Genomic DNA, 13461 nt, shown 5'->3' with positions numbered 1-13461 from the left:
GAAAGCGTCCCTGCTGGTACGGCTTGGGGCACTGAGCGTCCACTGCCCGCAAACTGACAGGTCACGTGTTTGGTCATGTGTTCTATGTTAGCTCTCTGCTACTTTCTTATGACTGAACTGTATTCACCACCCCCTTCACAGTTAGGGATAGGTGGTGTTGTGTTGCTAACAGCCAAAAATTGTCAACTGAGTGGGGCTGGAACCTTTTAACCAGGAGGAGTTAAGGCTCTGGGCGTCTACTGTAGTCTTTTCTCAGTGGAGTCACGTCTGTCCCCTGAAAAGCACAGTTGGTAACTGAAAGGCACCTTTAGTTTGGGAGGTAGAGTAGCACTGATGACCGTTTCGTGGTTTTCCTCAGAGCAATGGCAGCCGAAAGCAATTGGTTTACACCCTAGACTTCAGAGTAATAGGGAACACATTCCTGGGTGGGAGCAGAGGAATACACAGTCACACCTGGGGCCATTTGAGCCTGTCAGNTGTTCTATGTTAGCTCTCTGCTACTTTCTTATGACTGAACTGTATTCGCCACCCCCTTCACAGTTAGGGATAGGTGGTGTTGTGTTGCTAACAGCCAAAAATTGTCAACTGAGTGGGGCTGGAACCTTTTAACCAGGAGGAGTTAAGGCTCTGGGCGTCTACTGTAGTCTTTTCTCAGTGGAGTCACCTCTGTCCCCTGAAAAGCACAGTTGGTAACTGAAAGGCACCTTTAGTTTGGGAGGTAGAGTAACACTGATGACCGTTTCGTGGTTTTCTTCAGAGCAATGGCAGCCGAAAGCAATTGGTTTACACCCTAGACTTCAGAGTAATAGGGAACACATTCCTGGGTGGGAGCAGAGGAATACACAGTCACGCCTGGGGCCATTTGAGCCTGTCAGTGAACCTGAGAAAAAGACACTCGTCCTCCCTGTGTATTCTAACTACCCTATAAAACCTAAGAAAAGGTCATTTCAATGTCTGGGGATCCTCAATCAGAAACTAAATCCGATAGCACAACTTTAAAGACATAATTCTATGAATGTTACAATGTGATTAGTGGATCCAGAGAAGGACACACAGGCTGCATCACTAAAAAATTTGGAAAGCAAAAAGTAAACTTTGTTGTAAATTTTAAAAAAAAGGTGCCAGGTGAAGGGTCTGAACACAACATGATGTAGGATTACAGATATGACCCATCTACATATTTCCTCTCTCTCTTTCTTCCTCTTTTTATAGTTTGAGCACATTGCCATGAAATCATTCCTGGCCTCATTGGGTTGATGAGGATCTATCTCTTCTCAAGGGACAAACTCTCTTTAAGGACTTTCACAAGTGACTTACGTAATGCTTATTTCTGTTTTTCTCCACACACAAAAAAGGGGATTTTATGAAATAGACTGACATATAAAGATCCTCCCATTTTTCTCTATCTCAAGTGAAAACTCAAAAATAAAACCACAGCCACTGGATTAAAGAGAATCAGAAAAGTTCTCATGTTCTTCAAGTTGTCTAATTTATTACAACCTAAAAATCTCTTTCAAACCGGCACCAAGGTGGCTTTTCTTCTTGAGCTGATTAGGACCACATGAGCTCAGGAAGAGCGTCAGATCCTGCCTCTGGCACAGCTGGAAGGATCCAGCTGATTTCCCAGTATGATTTTTTAAAAAAAGAAAAGAAGCTTCATCTCAGAATCATAAATTTATATTTTGAAGCCCCAAGGAAAAAAATCATTCCTTCTTCATTTTAAAAGAAGTAAAATCCATGATGGCGTCTTTCAGGGGACCTGAAAAACAAAAGCAACTGGGGCAATATTTGGGTCATCCTTTCATACCACAGTGGGAGCTCACTCAATGCCTTATCCCGAGTTATACAGATTCCCACCGGCGTGGGGTCTCCCTCAGAAAACACTGATCCTCGGGAAATAGTCATGATCTAAGACCATGCTAGAATGCTTTCCTCTTAAGAAGTCTGTTTGCCAGGGTGGCCCCGGGCGAATGAATGGATTAGGTCAAACTTTTCTTCAGCCAACCAGCGAAGGCTCCTGGATCTGCTTTGTGGCATCCACCATGGTAAGTTAAACACCCAAGTAGCTCCCGTCTCCCCAGGGAACCCCACGGGATTCCCTGACGGGTCAGTCTTTTCACAACCACTTCCTCACGTCAAAACCGACCTGGCCTCTCTTTCATTAGATCTCCTCCCTTTGCCAAATGGCCCTTGGCCTGGGAGATAAGGAAGGCTGTATTAGTTTACTCACGAGCCCTAATAAATTTGTATTTTTCTTCTCAGGAAACACAGGTGCACCTAAACAGAACAGGAGTCATACTGCCTTAACTCAAAAAGATGGCAACATAATTTCAGTCTTTTAATAAGCCTTTCAGCCCCCATAGCTTATACGTGGGTCCCACCATGGAGGCAGAAGGTTTTGCTGGTCCTGTGTTTCTGAACTGAGACTTTGTTTGTTTGTTTGATTGTTTTTAGGTAAGAGAATGTATTAGGAAGAGAAAGTGATCTTTATGTTGATTCTGCACATTCTAATTTGACTTTAATTCCTTTTTCACATTGACCCTTTCTATGTACCATATTTTGGGGAGATACACACACACATATATTTTAAATTTGCCTGCTTTGGGTCCAAAATCCAGAATCCCCAGCCATTGCAGTGGCCCCGCTATCTCGATGTTTTCTTCACGTGATTCAAAAACAGGGGCTTCTTAGCCTCTCTGCCTTTGTTAAATAACTAGAACTACTTGAAATGATTCCTCGTGCCAGGTACACAGCTGATAGAATCATACAGTCCCTGACTGGGGCTATCGGTTTTTTCTCTGTGAAAATGTCGGGCAGAATTTCATAACCCACCGTCCCTCTATTAACGGTTAACCAGGATGAGAGTATTTGAATAAACGCACATCGTGTTGCATGCAACGATGGTTTGACAGAAGAGCCTCACGACAGACTTCGAATTTTACTACTTTCAGCTTCACCATGCAGCCTCGTAGCCCGGGCGGCCATGCGTGCAGAACGGCAGAACTTACCATCGGCTACGAAGGGAGAGCAGGATGCTACCTGTGGAGCCGGCCACCAGGAAAAGATGACAGCTCTGGGCCTTAAAATACCCTGCACTGGTGAATAGTTACGGAATAGAACTTGCCCCTGCTTGAAGCCCTCATCAAAGCAAGGCTTTTTCAAACAACTGTTAGGACATAATTATTCAATTTTACAACCATCCATGTAGTGTGTTGTGAGGAAAAAAGGAAGAATGGGAGAAAAGCGTCGACGTTTCTAGGTTTCCGCGTGATACGTGAAGGTTTGATTCTTGATCACTTTCGGAGCCAGGGAGAGTGGCTCAGACACAATGGGACGAGCTACGACAGCCTGAAACACAGCTCTTCTTGAAAGTGACTTCCCTTTACTCATCTACCTCCCCCCCCCAAAAAAAATCAAAATGTACTTCATGAAACTATTGTATATGAAGCACTTATTAGCCGTAATTAAATGGACAATATGAATTTACTACGTCTTTAGGACTTTGGCTTGTTCTGGTTTAGAGCAAGATGATTAATGCAAATACATATTACTTGAGATAACCATTTAGCAGCTAATTTAGTCAAATTTATTACAGCAGTTAGAGCTTTTTCATTTTAGCAGACGGAGACAAGGACATGCCAAAAGTGGGAAACGTGGACGAGTGCACACTGCCCTCTAGTGGCCAGCCAGCTGGCGCGCTTCTGGGGGTGTGGAGTTGCTGGCACGCTATCCAAGCACTAGCATCAGGTTCTGCACGTTTCCGGCATCATTTTAAACCATTCTCATCCATAGCAACTTTATTTCAGGGATGATTTACTGCACTTTCCCCCTTTACTAGCTCAGAAGTACCTAGATACAAATCAAATCAATTTCGACTTGGCAAGATTTTGGTTAAAGTATCATTTCTAACATCTGCATTTTAAAGCTCTCTTTCAGTGGGTATTTAATGGCACCGGTTCACATTACTGATTGTTTTTACTTGTTCTTTCATTTTGGGCCATATATCAGGGTCTGTGTGGAGTTGTCATTCTGTTTGGCTCCAGTCAAATCAATTCTGTGCCTCCCTCAGGCCAGCGTTTCTCTGTGACTCGGTTGGAAGATTTGTTTTGTTCCCACGTTCCATAAAGTCCCACCAGAATTTCCCCGGCCTGGCCGATGTAAATTTAGTTCACACGTGGACTGTAAATTCTGCTGCACAAGATCAAAAGGAGCAGATGCATAAGGACGCAGGCTGATACTGCTGCACTGGGGTGAACGATCAAAGACGGAGGGCTAAAGCACCTTCAGAACCACTCAAGTAGCCAGAATCTCAAAGAGGTCTACCTCGAAGCTATGAATAAATCCATGTACATTCACCTTCGTTACCATCGAATGTCAAACCCATTGACGATATCCACACTGCATTAGGTGTTCTGGGAGCCACAAAGATTTGTAGTCCTTTTATGCTCCCTCTCAACACCATGGCTTCCCCAAACAGAACAAAGTCTTGCTGCAAATGCTAGTAACCCTCACAAGGGAGATGCCGCTCCACTGAATTTATTTGTCCTACTAATGGCAGTCTCCATCGGGCATAGAGAGGGGCACCTTGGCTCGGTGCAGGACCGCCCCTCTCTGAGTTTGAAGTTGTGCAGACAATGGTCATCTGTCCCTGTCTTAATATGCAGTGCCTTCTGTTTTGTTTCGTTCTGTTTTCACCCCCAGTGCTGAATAAGGGCCAGTGTGTGACGAAGTACTACCGCTGGATGCAGAAGAACGGCGGCTACATCTGGATACAGTCTAGCGCCACCATAGCTATTAACGCCAAGAACGCGAACGAGAAGAACATCATCTGGGTGAATTATCTTCTTAGGTATAGTTCCTAATTAATTCTATTTTGCTTCTATTTCAGTTATAAAATAGACAGCCTAATGGTTAATAACTGATACGTGGTATTATCTTTTGACAGTATCTTGTGTAGAATTAAGTGGAAATTCTGCTTTTCTTTCCACAAGATTAAAAAGATGTGGGAAAAAATCAAAGTTATGTTGGAAGGGCCTTGCAGGGTAGATTCACAACACTTCTGAGACTTCTTGGTTTGTCAGCATTTGGGCGGCTCGGCAGACGTTGCTTTGGTTTCTCCACAAATGCTCAGGCTGTAAAAAAGACACAGACTTTTGCCTAAAGCTAAAGGCTCACAAGGGTATCTCCTTCCCCCACTGCATGTACACGCCCTCACATGCTCCAATCCTTGTGAAAATTAAGCAAAAGGGGATAAAAAAAAACAGTGGTAGGGTACATTTTAGGGTATTACAGCCCTTTGCAGTCCTCAGCACATTACATAGGATTTGATTGCCTAGACGTTGAAGTTGTGGTAAGCAATGTAGCTCGCTTTGCTGGAATCAAGATAACATCAGTATAAAAATGAAGACAATCTTCTTTTGCCTGCTCTGTGATCTCAGGCAAGCTTTACAGCTGTTTTAATGCAGCCTCCAATTTACATCCACGAATGTGGCCAAGCTCAATCACTTCCTAAATTCTAGTGTGCGAGACCATTTCTCAATCCTTTCTCACTTGCTGCCTTTGGATTCAAACTAGAAAAAAAAAAAAAAAAAGAATCAAGACCAGAGCCTGGTGGTCTGTGTGTGGGCCAGGCTTCCTGGGAGGTTCTCCACCCATCCTGCCACGGGGCTCCCTGAGTGTTCCGCTCGGTTCCCTCCCACCACAGTCATTCCAGTCGTTGGCTTCTCTTGGCCTGCAGCCACCAAGCAGGGCCCACACACGGTCTGAGTAGGAAAACTTCCAACAGGTTTTATAAATGGAAGTTGTTGCCCCTTGGCTGATAATGTAGACAGGGAGTACTCGGATGCCATTTTTCTTTAAGACAACCAAATGGAGCTGAGATGCTGACAACCGTGGCTCATCAGCACGCTGACCCTCGGCTTGCGCTCCTGCGCATTGGTGAGGACTTGAAGGCACGGATGTGCTTGCTACCAATAGCATATCAATCAGACACTAATGATTATTGCTCTGGGGAGGGCCTTAATGTGCACCACTTGAAAGAGTCTTCATTTATCTACTTTCTTGTTCCTTTGTTTGACCTCCTCTACTCTACATTAATTCTCTCTAAAGGTATGTGTATTTAATGTACATTCCTCCAAGGCCTGATTTTCATGCAGTCATGTGTTTGTGACATCAAGAAATTCCTTTACATAGCGGTTATGGAGCAGTGGCAATACTTCATGCGGAAGGTTATGAATACATGCCAAAAGAAAACAGAATGAGGTAGTGCAGTATTGATCTTTTGCTAGGCAAAAATGGAGTTATGCCATATTATTAAGAATTAGGCATTGGTAACGGGACACCACAGATGAGAAGATGTCTATCCCCCATGCCGAAGTACCCTAGGTACACAAAACAATCTTTGTGGCTGTTACTCCCAGTCAGGGAGATTTCTTCCTGTTTGGGTCTCTCTTACTGCACCGTCAGCCTCGTGACTTCCTACTCTGCCTCCAAATAGAGGGCATGAGAGTGGCTAAGGAGAGGTCAGTCAACGCAGCTTTGGATCAACACTATTAGATTAACCTAGGACTCCTTGGTACAAGCTCATGAGTGTTTGCTGATCCTAGTCCATCTAATTACATATGGAGAGAAAAAATCAGTTTGGGTATGAAAGACAAGTCTTCAGGCTCAAGAGCCTTGATCTCAGACATACTAGACCCGTTTCAGCTAACCTAAAGGCTCACCTGGAGTTCAATAACAACAGACTGTGAAGTTCTGTAACAAGTGACTTATAACCTCCATGCTGTCTAGACCAAAGGAGTCTAATCTAGATGGGCTTCATCAGAAGAAACTTCCTGAAGTAGTCACTCATTGGTATCACTTTTATAGGCTAGAGATCTAGTAAGAAAAGGACCCAGTCTTGGAAAACAGTCACTGTCGAAGTTTGTTATTCTTTCCCACATTCTTTTTCTTTGTTCTTCCCTGAGCAGTACTATCATGCTCCCTCTTGCTGCTCAGAATCCCTCATTGCCGGGCCCCACCCAGGCTTGTCCTCAGCTCTGAACTTACTATTCCCCAGTCTTCTTCCCATTCCCTCACAAGGCTTGGTCAGTTTACAGGCTCAGAGTAGTCAGAGACTACGTGAGTGCCAAGAGTGCCTTCCCACCCTTAGCCTCTCCTGACTATCTAGAGAGAGCACGGCTACTGAAGTTAACTCACTCTAAGGAGCAAATGCCTGATCATCCGTCTTCGTGAATTAACCTTCCCAGGGACACTTGCAGTTTTAGTTACTTAAACATTGACTCTTTAATTTAGGAATTTCACTAGAAATTAGCAAATGAGTCAGTTATCATCTATCATAAGACTCTGCTTAGCTAACCACTATGGACGGATAGGAGAGGCATTTTCCATTTTGAGGCAGGAGGCTTTCCGTATGGCTTCAACTTTTAGCAGCCTACACTGCTCAGACCTTGGGCCAGCCCTGGGGTGGCATTTCTAGAAGGTAGCTAACTCAAACTTTTCCAGAAGAGGCTTGTTCCTGAATTAAAAATAGAACAAAAATTAAACACATTTGTGCAAGTGGGGTTCGATCAATTCTGTTAGGGCCTCTCTCACTCTGGGGCTCTACCCACTGCAATCAGATTTCCAGCTAACAAGCTACAGGTGTACACCACATGAGCAGATGAAAATGTGATTGTAATGGGTGTGTTGACAGTTCAGTAGCCATAATGCATGCATCCCAAGGTGCACCTGTGCATCTGTCAGATCTTAGGTGCCGAGGTTTCTGTCCCCGCCTCCCACAGCTTTGGGGCCATCTGAATCACTGAGAAGCTCCATCAGGGAGCCAAGACAAGGGTACTGAGGCAATGGCCTCATTAACAGCCCAAGAGAAGACAGGGCAAACCAGGAGTGAATTGTTCAGAGTACTTTTTATCCTCCCCCATCCCCACCAGGTGTTATACTAGGAGGAATGGTAAGCAGCACAGTTCCGTGGCCTCCAGTAGCACCTAATTATTTAAAAGCTTTTCAGTGGCTTTCATGTTTGGCTGTTCAATCATTGTAGTGGGGTGCACCTGCACCCCCACACATACAATCCAAGCTTCTGTAAAAGTCCTGTGATGAGCTGAGAAATGATTTCATGTATAGTTGTTTAAACTCTCTAAACTCCAAGTTTGGGGCAAGGAAGTAGGGAGAAGATGGTCAAAAGCAAACCATAGAGCATGGGTGCCTGCGTGCCTGACGAATGTCTCCCTCCCGCAGTAATCCAGAGTACAAGGACACGCCTATGGACATCGCCCAGCTCCCCCACCTGCCGGAGAAAACGTCAGAATCCTCAGAGACATCTGACTCTGAATCAGACTCTAAAGACACCTCAGGTATTACAGGTATTACTACTTCTCCATGTTCTGTAGTTACGAGGGGTGGGTCATGGCCAAAGGGGCACTGTCGGAGCACAGAAACTAGTCGGATTTGAGATGGAGACATACAGCACATCAAGTTATTACTGAGTCTCTCTCTCTAAACCCACACACACATACACCACCACATACCTATGCACACACCTGTGTGTGTGTGTATATATCCAAATGGTACCCAGCCATGTCATATGACAAATAGAGACATTTATGGACGATATAAAATACAAGAAAACTTGTACATAGGACCAGGACACCTTAGTCCCCTTTAAAGTGGGCACCCTGGGACCTCACAGAGTTCTCCCAATCGCCATCAGCTGCCCATCGTATTTTCCTGAATCTCATTCACAATCTGAAATCTGTTGCCTTTCAAAGGTAATTGTAGTTTTGGGAAAAGCCAGAAGTCGCAGGGTGCCAAATCTAGGTTAGAGGAGGATTGAGTCACCTGGGTGATACAATGTTTTGCCAAAAAACTCTGCACGAGACAAGATGCATGAGTGGGCACATTGTGGTGATAAAGATGCCAATCGCCAGTTGCCCATGGCTGTGGCCTTCTGAATGATCCCAGTAGTTTCTGTGGAGGAATGTTCAAGCTTAACACAAAATTTGATGCAGACTCACTGCTGTACTTGCTCAGTCATTTTGAATGCCACGACCACATGCTCACTCCACAGCATCTACCACCCACACTGACTAGTACAGAGAGGTCATCACTGTCCCCACATGCACATTGCGGTCCGCTCTCCTTGGCTGCCAGGTTACATCAGGGTCACATAAACCATTCACATTATATCAACGATGGCTGGACTTTTTCTGGACAGACCTTCATACTCATGTGTGTATTGTGTACATATAATACATGTATGTATGTGCTAGAAATGTATACATGCATTTATGTGTATAAATATATATGTATGTTGTGGTATATATTTATACACATAGATATAGGTATGCTGTGGTGTATAAGTGTATGCACACAAATATCCTTCATGTCAGCCCCTCACTGGCCATACAGAAGGGGCCCTGCCCTGACCACACAGCTAACTCCAGCCCCTGTATCAGAAGCAGATGGCAGGACTGTCTCTGGTGCTCCAAGGCAGACCCTGACTCTGCACCCCAAATATTCACATCCTCACCAACCTGGAACTGAGCCTCTAGAGTCGGCTATTTCAATGCCATTGGTAAATGACTCAGTGCTGGAATGTTACTCATTTTCTGAATCTGTGCAAAACAAATCCATGTGTTCCCATGTCAAATTATGGAGTAGTTACATGATTTGTCCAAGGTTCTGGTCCTGGCTGCCACCCAAATGCATTATAGCAGAACCAGAAAACCAGCATGGTCCCTAAATCTCCTGAGGTTGTATTACCGGGAGAATCTATTGTCTTTAAAATATAAAATGTATTGAATGGCTAGGGGTCCAGCTGCCACTCCCCTCCCTTGGACACCTGCTCCCCAGGTGTGTGAACACATGTCCTTCCGCTCCAGACAAAACAAAGGAGGCAGAGGAGGTGAGGAGCACTCCTGGAGGATCTGTTGTCCTATCTCCTAAGTGGCATCCGTCGGAAGTTCTAGAACAGAAAGCCTCTGCTCCTCGTTTATACAGTGAACAAAAACGAAAAAACATTCCCTACCCCCTGGAGGGGCAATAGTTGGAGGAGAATAGAAGTTAATAAAAAAATTAAGTAAAACATACAGTGAATCAGATGGTGGTAAATGCTATAGAGAAAAATAACTTTAGGCCCTGGCTGGTGTGGCTCAGTGGATTGAGTGCTGGCCTGTGAACCAAAGGGTCACCAGTTGGATTCCCAGTCAGGGCAGAGGCCTGGGTTGTGGGCCAGGTCCCCAGTAGGGGGCGCATGATGTTTTCCTCCTCTCTTTGTCCCCCTCCCTCAGGAAACGAATAAAATCTTTAACAAATAAAAATTTAAAAAACTTTAGGAACAGACTGTGGTTTTCAATGAACAAATAGTCACCAGTGGAAAGTGCATGCCCTCTTTAGAAAATCACCTTGCACACCATCATTTTTGTGTGCCACTAACACCTTATTCCAGATTATCCACCCTAAGTCACTGAGCAGTTCTGCAGGACTTCTCAAATGTTAATGTGCCTGAATCACCTGGGAATCTTATTCAAGTACAAAGTCTGATTCAGTAGGTCTGGGAGGAGGCCTGTGATTCTGCACTTCTAACAAGTGTCCAGTCAAGCTGGTGCTGTTGACTCATGAACCACACTGTGAGTCAAGGTCCAGCGAATCTAGGCCCTCAAAGAGAAAAGACCCAGGCTTTAAGTAACCAAGGTGGTAGAGAAGCTCAGGAGGGGGACAAGACCTCTCCCGCAGGACCCCCCAGCTGGCGAGAGACCAGTCTTGCCCCATTAATGTGGTGTCTCTTTTGTCTCCTCTCCCCCCGACCACCACCCCCTGCACACAGAGGACAATGAGAACTCCAAGTCCGATGAGAAGGGGAACCAGTCTGAGAACAGTGAAGACCCAGAGCCTGACCGGAAAAAGTCGGGCAACACGTGCGACCAGGACATGAACTGCAATGACCAAGGCCACAGTTCCAGCAACCCTGACAGCCGCGACAGCGACGACAGCTTCGAGCACTCGGACTTTGAGAATCCCAAGGCAGGCGAGGATGGCTTCGGGGCCCTGGGCCCCATGCAGATCAAGGTGGAGCGCTATGTGGAGAGCGAGTCGGACTTGAGGCTGCAGAACTGCGAGTCGCTCACGTCCGACAGCGCCAAGGACTCGGACAGCGCGGGCGAGGCGGGCGCGCAGGCCCCCAGCAAGCACCAGAAGCGCAAAAAGAGGCGGAAACGGCAGAAGGGTGGCAGCGCCAGCCGAAGGCGCCTGTCCAGCGCGTCGAGCCCCGGGGGCCTGGATGCGGGCCTGGTGGAGCCCCCTCGGCTGCTGTCCTCCCCCAACAGTGCCTCGGTGCTCAAGATCAAGACGGAGATCTCGGAACCCATCAACTTCGACAACGACAGCAGCATCTGGAACTATCCTCCCAACCGGGAGATCTCCAGGAACGAGTCCCCCTACAGCATGACCAAGCCCCCAAGCTCCGAGCACTTCCCATCCCCGCAGGGCGGCGGCGGGGGCAGCGGAGGCCTGCACGTGGCCATCCCCGACTCGGTCCTCACCCCCCCGGGCGCCGACGGTGCAGCCGCCCGCAAGACTCAGTTCAGCGCCTCAGCCACCTCGGCTTTGGCTCCCGTCGCCTCCGACCCTCTATCACCCCCGCTCTCGGCGTCCCCGCGGGACAAGCACCCCGGGGGCGGCGGCGGCGGGGGCAGCGGGAGTGGCCCCAGCGCATCCAACTCCTTGCTGTACACTGGGGACCTGGAGGCGCTGCAGAGGTTGCAGGCCGGCAACGTCGTGCTCCCGTTGGTGCACAGGGTGACCGGGACTCTGGCGGCCACCAGCACGGCCGCGCAAAGGGTCTACACCACGGGCACCATCCGCTACGCACCCGCCGAGGTTACCCTGGCCATGCAGGGCAACCTGCTGCCCAACGCGCACGCTGTTAACTTCGTAGACGTTAACAGCCCCGGCTTCGGCCTTGACCCCAAGACGCCCATGGAGATGCTCTACCACCACGTGCACAGGCTCAACATGTCGGGACCATTCGGCGGCGCCGTGAGCGCAGCCAGCCTGACGCAGATGCCCGCGGGCAACGTGTTCACCACTGCGGAGGGACTCTTCTCCACGCTGCCCTTCCCCGTCTACAGCAACGGCATCCACGCGGCACAGACTCTGGAGCGCAAGGACGACTGAGGCGGGCGTTCCGCTGGGAGGCATCGTGGGCGTATTTCGTTTAGACCTTTAATTCTAGCACTTTGAATTTGAGCAGGTCAGCGTCTTCTCTCAACACGCGTTCCCCATCCCATCCCCTCTTTCTTTCACTTGACTTATTCTTTTCTGTAAAGATGTGTTTATTTTGGGCCTTCAGAGGATCAGATGACCAGTTGCCTGCCATTTTGTCGTCTTCTAAGATGTGTGTTGGGTTGCTTTGCTTTCCTTTGCATCTTTGTTAAGGTGTCTTTAATGTGTATATGCCTCGGCCATGGAATACTCAGTCTTGTGGTCAAGAGATTTTTCAAGTGACAACCATTGGGTTTTTCTTCACAAAGATCTTGATATGATCAAGATTGAAAGAGACAAGCATAAACAATATGCCCTGTTTGACTAAGTCAAATGAATTGGGGTAGCTTTTGTTTTTGTTCCTAATTCCTTTAAAAATAGGGGGGATAGTATTTTAGAATTTTATGCAGAATTTAATTCTCTTTTTATGGTTAAGATTTTAAGAGTTTCTTACTTGCACATAAAAATAATTTGGGTTCTTAAACTTAATTTCTGGCCTGTGACTAGAATGTTAAAAAAAAAACAGTTGGACTAAATGTTAATTACTGAAACATTAACTTAATTTCTAAAACCATGGTGCTATCATTTATTAATCTGTAATGTCTTCATACAAAATGCAGCTCCTGGGCTGGGTTTTGGGGGGGAAAAAAGAAAAGGGGTTCTGGCCTGGCCTGAAGTCCGCTGCTGCAGTCTCCTTGGTTAGTTAAGACAAAGCCCTCATTAACATTTGCTGCAGGACTTAAAATTTTTTACCTCCCAACTAACAAACATAGCCTCACATTAAATTTAATGGGTCAGTTAAGCCCTTTTTAAAGGGGCTTTTGGAGAACTCAATCACACTGATTTGAGGAGCATTTGAGGTACATACGGCCTTGGGTTGAGCTGTTTTGTTTTCATTTTCTCAGTCTAACTGAGGCTAATTTTTGCAACTTCAATAACACTTCAGACTTGAAGAAGGAAACATATTTAACATGTTTTAATTTTGTTCATTTCTTGCTAAAAAAAAAAAGGAAGGTTGTATTTTGGAGGACTGATCTGATTTGATGGAATTTTTTTCCCTTTGGTTCTTTTATTTCTAGGTTGGAACCAATACAGTGTAAAACTAAAGAATGGGTTAATAAGCTTCAAACAGATAACTGCAACTGAAACCTGCACATTACGTACAAAAAGAAAAAAGAAAAAGAAAAAAATATCCTATTT

At 46.2% G+C, this 13461-nt stretch overlaps 1 protein-coding gene across 1 annotated transcript in view; it reads left to right on the top strand.

Moving 5' to 3' along the window:
- NPAS3 (neuronal PAS domain protein 3) overlaps nucleotides 1-12638 on the top strand; it is an 854048-nt gene extending 841410 nt beyond the window's left edge. The window contains exons 10-12 of the mRNA XM_037050253.1: nucleotides 4702-4849; nucleotides 8239-8354; nucleotides 10826-12638. Of these exons, the coding sequence (XP_036906148.1) occupies nucleotides 4702-4849; nucleotides 8239-8354; nucleotides 10826-12174 (1613 nt within the window). The 3' untranslated portion in view covers nucleotides 12175-12638. The remainder of the gene's footprint in view (nucleotides 1-4701; nucleotides 4850-8238; nucleotides 8355-10825) is intronic.
- Nucleotides 12639-13461: the final 823 nt, after the last annotated feature.

This window comes from Sturnira hondurensis, unplaced genomic scaffold (genome assembly GCF_014824575.4).
Source record: "Sturnira hondurensis isolate 20B ecotype Veracruz unplaced genomic scaffold, ASM1482457v3 Scaffold0006655, whole genome shotgun sequence".
NCBI lineage: Eukaryota > Metazoa > Chordata > Mammalia > Chiroptera > Phyllostomidae > Sturnira > Sturnira hondurensis.
This window is presented reverse-complemented; position numbering and strand designations above follow the sequence as displayed.